The 13,619-nt window shown below is 39.1% G+C and overlaps 2 protein-coding genes and 1 non-coding gene across 3 annotated transcripts in view; 2 read left to right on the forward strand and 1 right to left on the reverse strand.

The window, feature by feature from the left end:
- Window positions 1–2,927, reverse strand: part of LOC117290790 (nuclear cap-binding protein subunit 3-like) — a 67,601-nt gene extending 64,674 nt beyond the window's left edge. Inside the window, exon 1 of the mRNA XM_033772347.1 lies at window positions 2,709–2,927. Within this exon, the coding sequence (XP_033628238.1) occupies window positions 2,709–2,921 (213 nt within the window). The 5' untranslated portion in view covers window positions 2,922–2,927. The remainder of the gene's footprint in view (window positions 1–2,708) is intronic.
- A 79-nt stretch (window positions 2,928–3,006) lies between these two features.
- LOC117290792 (inosine-uridine preferring nucleoside hydrolase-like) lies at window positions 3,007–12,853 on the forward strand. Its single transcript, XM_033772350.1, has 6 exons — window positions 3,007–3,136; window positions 7,931–8,137; window positions 8,511–8,802; window positions 9,819–9,955; window positions 10,424–10,519; window positions 11,403–12,853. The coding sequence occupies exons 2-6, from the start codon at window positions 7,949–7,951 to the stop codon at window positions 11,655–11,657; spliced, it is 969 nt and encodes a 322-aa protein (XP_033628241.1). The 5' UTR covers window positions 3,007–3,136; window positions 7,931–7,948; the 3' UTR covers window positions 11,658–12,853.
- Window positions 5,826–5,898, forward strand: Trnan-auu. Its single transcript has one exon. It is a non-coding gene; the product is annotated as a tRNA-Asn (tRNA).
- Window positions 12,854–13,619: the final 766 nt, after the last annotated feature.

Consider the following 13,619-nt stretch of genomic DNA (forward strand, 5'->3'; position numbering starts at 1 on the left):
ATGTAATTTGTTGTATTTATAGTTCCATTGGTTTTGCTCTTTTCAGCGCTTTGATCATGATGTAAAGGCGCTTTACGAATCTATAGTTGTATGGTATAGTTACAGTGGGGTTAAATCAAGGTGTCACTCAAACAGTAACCGGCATAACAGTAAGAGACACAATTACTCTAGTACAGTGGGGTTAATTCAAGGCAGCACTCAAATGGTAACCGGCATAACAGCAAGAAACACAATTGCTCTAGGTACAGTGGGGTTAAATCAAGGCAGTTCAGCACTCAAACGGTAACCGGCATAACAGCAAGTATGCACAATTGCTATAGCTACAGTGGGGTTAAATTAAGGTCTGCCAATGTTCTACATATGGATACATTACATGACTTCACTCCTGACCCATTCACTACATAATGTATTTCATCAATATTGTACATATGTATAGTGTTCTTGTGGAAACTGTTGATGCGTGTTTTCCTCAACATCAACACTGAAATGATGAAGGATCCCCTCATAGGATACAAGTAATAATTATGATTAATCTGGAACCTAACATTTCTATTAAGTGGTCCATAAAGCTGCATTATAAATAGGGGAAATCCATTTTTGCGATAACCCAAATGGGAATCAGTATCTCTGACAGCGGAAGTATAAGTGCTAAGAAACATGTAAATCTCTCTGCTTCCTCTTGTTGCAAAAGAAAAAGAAGAAAAGAAGAAAAAAGAATTACAATTTAAAAATCTGGATGGAGCCCTTGAAAACCAGTTCAGATGTCCGGTATGCATTAACTGACTCTGTATCCTACCGGAATTGGTTTGATTCAAGCGAGTTTCAAGCAGTAGCCTGCACAACTGACGTTACACTTCAAGACTCATGAATAACGCCAGATACCAGCTTGACCAGACGTTGCAACCTTTGACCTCACATTAGTTTCACAGTGAATAAGTGAATTACATAAATAGTAAACAAAAAAATGAGTATGATGATGTACCAACCTTTGCATTTATGCTGCATAGGTGACAAACTACATGTACCGCATCACCTCGAAGCAATCATAAACACAGGATATATAGACCAATAACGTCACACTCTCACAAAGGAGGCGGATCATTGGACAGTAGCTGTTCTCTACCTGTAGAGTTTCGCGCTATGCCGAGCGGTTAAGAGCACCGAATTCAAACTCTGGTGTTTCTGATCAGCAGAGTGTGGGTTCGAATCCCCAGCCGTGACACTTGTGTCCTTAAGCAAGACACTTTACCATTGATTCGTCCTTCGGATGGGATGTAAAGCCGTTGGTCCCATGTGCTGTGTAACGCATGTATAAGGCCCCAGTGCACTTATCGAAAAGAGAAGGGGTTCGCCCCGGTGTTCCTGGTTGTCGCTGCACCTTGTAAACCCTTAGTGCTACATAATTGGGTCTCAGAATCCATCACTGCAATAACCTATCTTTCTGAAAGTTTGAATATACTCAGCGCCTTGAGTAAGACTTTGATATTATATTATTATTATTGTTACTGATTTTTTACAAAATACAGAACGCGCCTCTGATCAATGCGCATAATTTTGGGTGTCAACCTCTCTTTTGTGTACGATATATGAGTGAAGGGCGGGCATACTAAACGGACAGCACACATGACTGCCACACTGCATTACAGGCCTGGAATTACACGGCGGACACGATGCCTGTCGATGCCATTCTACTGGCCGTGATGCCCCTCAAAAAAATACCATTTTCACGGCCAAAACTGCTGTCGTGCCCTTTTTTTTATCCAAGTTCAACATTTTTTTATTGACACCAACACTTGCTTTTGGCCGACTACTTACGGCCGTCAATAATAATCCAGGGAGCTCTATTCAGCAGTCATGGTATTCAACGGTACACAGTGCAACGGAGATCGATTCCTCTCTGAGTCTTCGTAGAATTTTTGTTATTTTTTTATATTATATATTTATTTTTTTTTCCTCTTCTTTTTTCAAAATCGTTTGGTTTCTCATAAGATTTAATTTAATATCAATATCTTGAATAAAAAAATATGATTTATCAATACCTTATTCATAAAAAACTGTTCCATCCAATTGGGTTTACCACCCACAGGGAAACCTCTGGCCATTTTTAAATTTACTTGTTTATAAAAATAGGCTTGTGACCCCTTCGATAACTTACTGGCCTTCGCGCCTTCTTTATTTTGAAACTTTTGCCCTTTCTACTGTACTGGCCTTGTTGCCCTTCAAAATTTGGCTTGATCCAAGGCCAAACTGGCCTTGACCTAAAAAGGCCTGGCCTTAGGCCTATATAAAATAACACCGCTTTTACAGAATGGTTTAGTCCAACTCGACCGCGGCTCGGCAAGTCGTCAATCCAATTGGCTGGTACCTGCGGTTCAGCACTTGGTGACCAAAAAATAAAGCGTTGAACATACGCCGACGGGAAGTCACAAAATGGCAATGCGACATAAAAATTTAATAAAATAAAGATCATAAGATGACACTTACTTCTTAAAAGTTAATTAATTATTGGTACTAACATGACTAAAAAAGATAACACAGAACCTTCTTACACTGTAACCTACCTACCTCCATCCATGGTCGATGTAAATGTTTCGTAAGATATGTGGATTTGGGAAAATAAACTCTTCTTAAACCTTACAAAAAAATACAAGTTACACATGTGGGGTGCCCATGTGTGTGCATGTGTATCTGATAAATCTTATTCTTACCGCTAGTTCTGACAAAGACTTATTGATTCGTTCATCTTTGTACTCCTTTTTTGCTTTCTTCTCGGGCTCCGCTTTTTTTCTCCTACCCTCAGACTCCGACTCCGATGAGTCACTTTCAAGAAGATTAAGATGGTCATCATTTGCATCGACTTCTTCCAACTTGGATGAAGATGTTGGTGTTTCTCCTTCTTCTTTCGCAACTTTTTCCGCCATGTTTAGTTTTTTGGAAATGTTGACATTGGCTGCCAGTTGACACTTGAGGGCGGAATAACCTATAGCGCGGCCTCAGGGAAGAAGATCGATATTTTGTATTCCCTAGCGTCAGCGGGAGGGTTGTCATCTTTGCACGAGCAAAACGAAGTCCAAGCACTTTAGACTTGGCCTCAAAAGAAGTGGGTCTACCATTGGATCAATTCGCGAGCTTTCTGGTAAGATTAAGAAACTTAAAAAGTATTTTTAAGACACCCCAGCATTTACCAGGATTACTAATTTTTAGCCCACTTTTCCCATATTTTAAATATGCACTGCCTTGTCCACTTGTCGTCCCCTTGTCATACCTTCTGTTCAAAGTTAATCTTTCCTCTGTTTTTAAAATGTTTTTAGGGACCTACATGTACAATGTTTATTAATTTCATAGTTGAACTTTGTTCTTTTAATTATGCCACCGTTTTTTAATTTCCTTTTTTGTTTACATTATTAATGATTAATTACTAATTAAATTAGTCCCCTTGTTTTAGTTAAATTCTGCGAAGCTAATCAAATATTGTGGTTTACAATAATTGTTTCTTTTTATGTTAATGATGGTCTGTTTATTTCTGCGAAACCTTTCAATTGTCTTTTAAAACAATTCGTCTCATTCTAATGTGACGAGTACACGCATACCCCCCCCCCCTCCCCAAAACCTTTGCCTTTACTTTAATGACGTAGCGTTAGTGGCGTAGTATTTACCTATGACGTAGCTCTTCGCCCTAAATACTTTCCTATTTTTCGCGGGGGCCATTGTTTTCTGTATCAAAGACGCTATCAACATCAGTTTCTGTGTCTTCGTTATTTTCAGGTAATTATCACTCTATTATACTCTTATTCTTGATTTATAATATTCCGTTTTATAGATTTCTGTTTTGTATATAGTTTTGCTTTGAAAGTTCTTATATTTGTTTTTTTCATTATAGGCCTAGATGTTTATTATTTTGATATGATTCTTTTCTGTATCAAAGACGCTATCAACATCAGTTTCTGTGTCATTGTTTTTTCCAGAATAAACCTTCAGATCACAGTTCTCGATTTGACGACCCCGTCACACTAATTTCTAGTGATTAAATATGATTTTGACATAAGTTATTGTTTCAATATTTTGACTTTAATCGCTTTCTTCCTTTATATTTTTGCAGGATTTTCTTCCTTCACCCAACCATTGGAGTATCAGTAGAAGTAAGGAGACAGCGTATTGGTACTTTTTCTATGCCATCGTCTAAAGCATCGACACAGATCGGGTCTTATGAGGAATGGAGTGATGATTCGCCCACATTTCTTCTGACTTTGCTGATTGCTTACTTTGTGCTGATCATGGCATGCAATATCCCTGCTGCCCAAACATCCACTGTCCAAACGCCATCACAGTCTGGTTCAGGTTACCAAGACTGTCAGTGCCATCCATCATCAGTCGGTCGTAATACTTTTCAACTCTACATCGCTGTGTATCGTACATTGCCGATAGATGTATTGATGGAGTGTGGTGATATTGAAAGCAACCCTGGACCTGCACTGTTATCTGAAAGCCAGTTGAAGGATCTGCTAGCAGGACGACTCAATGAAAAACCTGATGTACTACTCAACCAACATGTGCAGCAACTCCAACAACTCAAACGGGAAACATCATCAACTTGGTCTCAAGTTCAGGAGTGGTTTGTGGGGTGTCGTGGCCGAGCGGTTAAGAGCACCGAATTCAAGCTCTGCTGATTCTGTTCAGCAGTGTGTGGGTTCGAATCCCGGTCGTGACACTTGTGTCCCTGAGCAAGACACTTAACCATTATTGCTTCTCTCGACCCAGGGGTAAATGGGGACCTGTGAGGGCAGAGATGGTTCTTGTGATTGATTTAGCCGAGTAGCGCATTTGTTGCACGAGGCTGTATACTCCCCAGGGAGCTGAGATGGTTTAAGGAGTGAATTAAGGCCCAGTGACCAGGGGTAATAATTTGAAGCGCTTTGAGACACCCATTCGGGAGTGAAAAACCGCTATATAAACTCAAATATTATTATTATTAGCACAGCTGATGGAAGTTGTCGAAAAACCTAGCAATGCAGCCTTGACAGCACAGTGGACAAAACTGACTAAGGTGAGACGAGATATGGTTCGGGACAGCCACCGCGACAAGTCATTGCTTGAAAATTGGAACAATGAACAATATAACTTACCAACTCATAAAAAGCCAACTGGACCAAGAGCATCGACTTCTGATGCAACATCCAAATTTTTATACGACCAACTTAAATTGGAAAATGAATCTTTAAAGGAAGAGATTGCAACACTAAAATGCAGGCCGTCTCCCCATAAGCAATGTGTTGATAAGCGCAGAGAGCGGGATCATGTCAAATCGCTGGAGAAGGGAAAGCAGGAGGTTAAAGATCTAAACAAACTTGTGGACAAAAGGGATACTCTACTGGAGAAGGCTAAAATGGGCAAAAGATTGCTGGAGGGTGAATTTAAAGAGTTGAATTACAAGTGTCAGCGATTGGAGCATGATTTGGAGCAGTCAAGAACAGAAGATCTTGAGCAGAAGATTAAGGAACAGAAAGAACACATTCTTGAGTTACAAGAGGCAAATGCCAAACTAAGAAAAGAACTGGAGGTGTCCAAGTCAAAGCACAAATAGACTGTGGTAGAGCTTATGGATTTGAAAAAGGCATTACATTGTTGTTGTCTTTTGTGTCCATGGTAACCATGCATTATTATCTTAAACAAAAAGTTGCATTCCCCTTCTGGCTGTCGCTTCCCAGGTTGTATCGTCATTTGGGTGCGATCCCTGGGTACACGGCAGTTAACGGTTGAAAAAGTAGGGCTTCTGACTGGCACCCCCGAACAAAGATATTGACAAAATAGGGAGACCGCCAATATAGGGCTAGATAGCTCAGTTGGTAGAGCGCCGGCACATTAAGCCGGAGGTCGTTGGTTCGAATTTCACTCTAGTCAATTCTTTGTTCAACCCCAAAAAATCATTTAAAAATTTACTCAGTCAGTTTCCCGTGTGGTTTATATTGATATCTAAAACAAAAAGTTGCATCCCCTTAAGGTGATCCCCTGGCTGCCGCTTTCCAGGTTGTATCGTAATCTGGGTTTGACCCCTGGCTGCACAGCAGTTAACGGTTGTATGGCTTCTGACTGGCACCCCGAACAAAGATATTGACAAAATAGGGACACCGCCAATATAGGGCTAGATACATAGCTCTGTTGGTAGAGCGCCGGCACGTTAATCTGTAGGTCGTTGGTTTGAATCCGGCTCTAGTCACTTCTTTGTTCAACCCCAAAAATCATTTTAAAATTTACCCAGTCAGTTTCCCTTGTGGTTTTTATTGATAATTAATAATGACAAGTCAAAATTGTAACTTCATATCATGTACAGTTGTTTATTTACAGCCATTTTAATTTGTTTACAATTTTGTTTACTTAATACAGATAGTGCTTATTACTCAGTTACGTATGTTGCTTGTCATTGAAGTAAACAAATTAAAAGCACAATAACTTTTAATTGTGATGGGATTTGATCTTGTTCTGAACACTGGCTGTTTCCTGTTACATTTAAAACCACTTAGCCACAACAAATTAGCAAAGTGACTTTGCAAAGTCATAATATTATTGAACATTTATACAATTTTGTTAAAATAATTTGGTTCATTTGTTTCTATGGCAACCATACATTGTTCAAATTTAAAATACCATTGTTCATTTATTTCATTAAATTGCTAGCCCTTTGATTGATAAGTTTGTGAAATCTCAAGTTTATACCTTAAACACTTTTGTATATACAACCGCTTTAATTTGTTTACAACATTGTTTACTGTTGAAAAGCTTCCATAAAAGTGGTAAACAAATTCAATGCACTATTTCTCGGATGTTTGTTAAGAAGTTGATATTTTGTAAACATGTTGTTTTGTAATTGTATTTAAATCGAGGGACCAGGTTCTTACATTTCAATGTACCTTGTAAATCATAAATTAAATATAAACAACATTTTAATTATATTGTTATTTACCTTTGTTTCCATGGCAACAGCACTGTTTGGCATATCAAATCACAATAACAAACCAGGTGATCAGCTTTGTACATGTTTCGTCTACAGTTGGGTGAAATTTGAAATAAAAGTGTATATACTGAATTAATTTGTTTTAAATTTAATTTGTTTACTTATTAATTTTTGTTTACTTTTTTGTTTGTGTGTTCCCCATTAGAAAAAAGTTGCTTCGATCCAGTAAACAGTAACTACTTAAAAATCCATATCTCATCTTTCGCATTGCCAAATTTGATGGTTGAGGTGGCATTTTACTCGTAATATTGTCTGCTTTGAATGAGCCTAAGAGTAACTTGATGTGAGCAGTTTGAAACTTTTGGATTCTGTCCCTAATATTTATAAATAGTTCAGGCCATGTTCAGGCCAAAGATTGAAAAGAATGGACAGTGAAGTTCATGGGCATGCATCATCAGTGCATGCTACATACTATTGACCCCTTGCATGCACGTCACACGCGGCAACTGATGCCTCGCTCACCATGTTGGTGGGCAGTTTTGTAGGTTTATGTGTATTAACGCCGCGTCGCCTAAAATGCGCACTTATGCATAGAGTTATATATGAAAACGCACAGTGAAATTGCCCACCAGTATGGCGCATTCAACAAAATTCTGATGATGACGTCAGGTGAAATGGGTCAATAGTCCCAAGTACATGTACTTCCCAATTGTATACTCCTAGAACTATAGAGGTATGAGGTTCGTCCTGTTAGTGCAGAACCTCGTTCAAGTAGACCCAGTGGGTGCTGAAATGTTTTCATGATCGGTCGCACTAGCTAGTTAGCTCGTTTGACGGATAATGACAAAATCTCGAAAAAAGCCAACTATCTAAACAAATTTTATTAATGATCCTACACCACTTTAATTGCGTATACGGTGTGCCCCTTTAAATGCATTTTTTTTAAATCCTCATTCGAATCTTTTGTTTCCAACTCAACAGACCCCCACCAATTTCCAGATGTCTTCCAAGAATCTCATGGTGATAGACTGCGATGCAGGAGTTGACGATGCTCATGCGATCATGGTCGCCCTTAGTAGTAACCTAGACGCAGAAGTACTTGCTATAACGTGTGTAAAGGGAAACGTCCACGTGGATAAGGTCTGGTACAACGTACATAGGGTGCTAGACGCGTGTGATAAGAAAGAGGTAAGTCTTGCTTTGAAAAATTGTGTCGGCTCATCTGAACTACCTCATTAGTGAACTCCTCTGGCTGATGAACTTGGCAAGATTGTAAAAATTCACTGTTGAGTAGGGACTTAAAGGCAAGTCTAATGGCGCCCTCTAGGGACCTTGTTTGTTCTGTGTGTTTTTTAGACTATTCCCCTGTCCGTATACACAAGGATTTAATTAAGGACAGATATTATTGGTTGATATACACATCTGATTTAACTGTGAATCTCCAGTATTGAGGCCATGTGAAATGAGGTGATGCAGTAAGCAGAGCCATGAAATTGGGCTCCGATTGGGCCCCTATGACTGAAGTAATTCTTTAAAACATTTTTTTAAATTTTTTTTTCAGATTCCAGTCTACCAAGGAGCTGCCAGTGCTCTCCTCATGCCGACTCCAGAGGCAGACTTCCACGGCAAAGATGGCCTCGGTGATGCTCCTCATGCCAAGCTTACCATCCACCCGGATCACCACCGTGCCGAACATGCCGTTGATATGCTCATCTCACTGGCCAATAAACATCCAGGTTTAATTTCACTGATTGCTATTGGACCGTTGACAAATCTAGCCCTTGCAGAGCGGATGGATCCTGGGTTCTCATCTAAACTGAAGGCAGTTTACATTATGGGAGGAAACATGCATGGTGAGAAAACGAAATGTTGATAGCCTCATGTCTTGACAAAACAACCGTTCTCAAAAGAGCATTTTAGCCATTAACCAAAGATTTTGGTAGGGTCAAAATTTGAGTCCGTCACAACTTTCCTCGCTTTGCAACAGATACATTATATTTCTGAAACACCTTGATAGTTCTGAGACCAGTGATGATGCGCAATATTTTTTACCACGTGTGGGCGCTCTCAATAGTATTTTTATCACTTCCTTGTGTACACACGTTTCGTCCTGCACAGTTTTAATAGGCATTTTGTCACTTTTGTTGCGCCGTAGTTTTAAGTTGCGTTAAAGATGGATTATAAAGGCTCCTTTAAAGTATTATTGTCCGTGATAGATTAGATGTCTGTGGTGGTAATGTGTTCCATTCTTTAATAACTTCTTCGGAAGTGATTGAGAGGGTCAAAAATTTGGCGCATTATGAATCGGTTTCAAATACCACCGGAGTAACAAGTCTGTAGATTTTTTTTTATAGGACTATTGGGGGGGGGGGGGGTGGAGTGGAAGGAGTACAGAGTATGCTTTGCACACTTTTGGTGTAAGGGTAAAACGAAATAATGTAATATTTTTGTATCTTGTTGTTTTCTCTTTTCTTTATTCCTATAGGTGCCGAGGGAATTCAACAGTGGTAAAAATAAGTTTATTGTTATGTTCTGCGTGGTTTCAAGTTGTGGGTTCCAATCCCAGTCGTTACACTGGTGTCCTTGAGCAAGGCACTTAACCATGCTTCTCTCCACCCAGGGGTAAAATGGGTACCTGTGAGAGCTTTAGATGGTTTATGTGAATGATTAGCTTGGAGCCCAGTAACTCGCAGCACCGGCTGTATACTCCCCAGAGAGCCGAGATGGTTTAAGGAATGAAATATGGCCAAGGGGGTAATAATGTCAGAAGCAAGCCCTTTGATACGCCGTTCGGGCTGTGATAAAGCGCTATATATACAAATTTATTATTATTATTATAAATGATAAAATTTAACTTTTGTTTGTCTAGGTAAGGGGAATGTGACTCCAACTGCAGAGTTTAATTTCCACCAAGACCCTGAGGCAGCGTACATCGTGCTTGAAACCTTTCAATGTCAGGTGTATCTGCTTACATGGGAGCTGACTCTCGCCACTGAAGTCACGTTGGTATGTTCTTACATTTTAAGATCGTTGTTTCTTAATTTTTCTGTTCCTTACCTCTATAAAGATCCTAGATCTGATATTTGGCTGATTTCACTCCACAATTTTGATTTAAATTGTTAATAGTTTTTTGATAGGTTTGAGAAAGTTACAAGTTATTAATAGAGGTATTGTACAAAAAAAGATTGACAGTGATTAGTGGTAGTTAATTGGAAACTGGAAATAATTTGTCAAGATCCTGACATTGTCTCAAGTCCATTTGCCACGCATAAACAATTGTTATGCTTAATGTATTTTGTGCATTGTTCATGACATGCAAGAGTTGTTGTATATTTGTTTTGTTTTCAATCAACCTCATCTGTCAACAGCTGCATTACACACTGTTGGTAAGAATGTTTTTTTCCTTTAAGTTTCTTTCTTGTCTTCTTGTAATCTTTTGAATAATGTGCTCTTTTTAATGATTTGTATCCTCAGAATTGTTTTAAAGATTTATTGAAGATGGACACAAAGAGAAGCAACTTCCTTAAAGATATCAGCAAGAAAAGCTACGACATCATGGCCGATAAGGAGGTTTGTAGCTACTACTGGACATGTACTTCTGCAAGTAGGGATTGTCATGGACCAAGCGGTTAAGATCACCGGACTCAAGCTCTGGGCCCAATTTCATAGAGCTGCGAAGCACAAAAATTTGCTGAGCATGAAATTTCTTCCCTGATAAAAACAGGATTACCAACCAAATATCCTGAAAATCATGTGGGAAATTTCTAAATCTGAGGTCTCGAAATCAAATTTGTGCAATATTACTTTTTTTTGAGAACTACGTTACTTCAGAGGGAGCCGTTTATCACAATGTTTTATACTATCAACCTCTCCCCATTACTCGTTACCAAGTAAGGTTTTATGCTAATAATTATTTTGAGTAATTACCAATAGTGTCCACCGCCTTTAATGCATGTAAAAGAACCCAGTACACTTACCATTATACATGTAACAGAAAGGGTTCGCTTGGTGCTTTCTGGTGTGGTTGGCTGCAGATTGCGTCATAGCACCGTAAAACAGTTCCATGGTGCTAAGTAAGAACAGGGGTCTTAATTATCATTTTAACATAGCTCCTGCACACCAAAATGTAAAAACATGGGGAGTTTATGGTCGGTTAAAAGGTCAAATTTGATGCTGTTTTGAATGAATATCATCATCATACACGTGAACAAAATATTCCTGCAGAAAAATGTATGGACCATACATTTTCTATCAAATGTTTTTGAATTATGAAGAAGCTCGCACAAAGGTTATTTAAAACAGTGGCATTTTATACCATTTCAATGTGAGACTAGAGACAGTAATCATCAATCAAAGATGACATGATGAGGGTAAATTTATTCCATGTTAAGGTATTTATAATGTTCTTCCACAAATCTGGCAATAATTGGCCCATTTTCTTGTGGTATTGCAGCTGAGGCCTCAGTTTGGGTGTATAGAAAGCGACGGCTGGAACTGCTGTGACGCGCTCGCCTCAGCTGTCGCCATAGATCCATCCATCATCACTGACTCCAAATCTTGCCCCTGCTCCATCTCACTGGCTGGGGTCACGAGAGGTCAACTCATCGTCGACTGGAATGGATTTTGGGGGGACAAGAGCAAACGGACTGTCATCATGAACGTCAATATGGAGAGGTACAAAGAGATTCTGACTAACTCTGTTCTCTGAGGTCATAAGGTCACTAAGGGTGTAAAGGTAAATCAATATTGAGCAAGTTCGAGTGAGGGACTACAATATATATTTAGTAAGGTTTGCGGTAACACCATGCAATGATAATATCTAATTGAGTTGGGGTGGTTTTACTTGCACTTTTTCCACTTGTAAATAGAGGATGTCGTGTTCCTGGTCGCGCACTTTGCACCTTTCACAGTACGACTCTACTCTACTACAAAAGGAATGTACTTCACCATATAGATAGATAGATAGATAGAAAAGAACGGTAGGTTTCAACTCTATAGATTTTCAACTCTATAGGAGACTATAGTTGACTTAGTGTATTGTGCATAGGTAACTCTGGAACTTTGACTATTGGATGACAAAATTTGTTGCTCGAACTTGCCCATTGTTGAGAAAAGAATCCCTTATTTGATTGGGTTTATAGGTTCTGTATTTTGTAAAGGAAATGCACATAAAATAGGTAACACGTCTGGAAAAAACTGCACTCAGGTTGTAGTACTCGGGTAAGATTCGAACTGCTTTTAGCAATCTTAATGGTCTAGTAAGTGGTAAGACATCTGCTCAAGAATAGCAAAGGGTTAGGGTTCAAATCCCACCTGAGTAATGTGCATGTAGATTTCTTTCACTGGACTTATCAGAGTTCGAAATTTACACTGGATCGCAGGCCCCAATGCCAGTGGTTTTAGCATTGAGCCAGTAAACTCATGACTGAACCAGCCCGGTGGTCTTGTCAATTATTAATATTATCTTCCAGTACGCGCTTATCCTCCAATCAGATGCTCGAACCGGAGTGTGATATCTGACGATAACCTACTCCCAGTTTTTGTATTGCCCTCTGCGTATGATGAGTGACAATGCTTCACACTCTGCATACGGTCAGTGCAAAAAAATAGTCTAAAATGTGCGTTTGCAAAACCAAAGACATAACCTTCTGCCTCATTGGATATGGGATGTAGAAACGCTATATTTTTTTTGTATTCCACTTGTGCTTTTGTAATAACTTATAATACTAGGCTACCTCACTCTGTTAAAGTATCTTTGTGGAAAATTTTGATAGTATCTCTCAATTCTCTTTTCAATTTACGCACAAGATAAATGAGATCTACATGTATGTAACATCTTCTTTAAGTGCTTTTCTGTAACTCATTTTGATTCTGATCTTGTAAGATAAATTCATGTCTCATAAAATAATATACACATAATGAATGTTTATGAGTGCAATGGTGCAAATATGTTCATGAGTTGAAAGATGGAATGTTCTATTCAACGAGGCGTAGCCGAGTTGAATGGAACATTCCAGCTTTCAACGAATGAACATATTCGCACCATTGCACGAATGAAAAACATTCATTATTTGTTTTATATAACATCCAAGTAGATCTTTGTCATTTTGATTGAAAGATACAACTTTCAAAACAAACAAAGCGTAGGCCTCCAATTTTTAACTGTAGAAGACGAATGCTAGTAATTTTACTAATATGCCTTGCTGCGTTACCGAAGACAACGCGCACGCAGTGATGTTTTTACTCAGCTTTTTCGTTCCATCCGAAAAGTACTATTGCACGCTGCCAGCGTGCAATGGTACTTTTCGGATGGAACGAAAAAGCACGGTGAGTGACTCAGCGTGCAATGGTACTGTTATTTGCTATCACGTGACGGACAATCCTCCAATCAAATGGCAAGGATCTGCTTGGGTGTTATATAATATTAGCTACAAGCCCTGCGGCTGATTTCACGAATTGTTAGGATTAATCCTATCTCGAGTTGGAATGAGACTTAGGACGGGTTCTATCCGTCCTACGTCTTCAGATCAAGACAAGTTAGGATCAGTTTGTTGAAATCAACGGCTGCAGTCTGGTGGTTTTGGCCCCCCAAATTTGAGCCCTGCATGGAAAGTGCTGATACAACGCTTTACATGATTTTCTTTCTATCCGATTCAAATTCAACATGCTT

The sequence above is a fragment of the Asterias rubens genome, chromosome 5, assembly GCF_902459465.1.
Source record: "Asterias rubens chromosome 5, eAstRub1.3, whole genome shotgun sequence".
NCBI classification, from domain to species: domain Eukaryota; kingdom Metazoa; phylum Echinodermata; class Asteroidea; order Forcipulatida; family Asteriidae; genus Asterias; species Asterias rubens.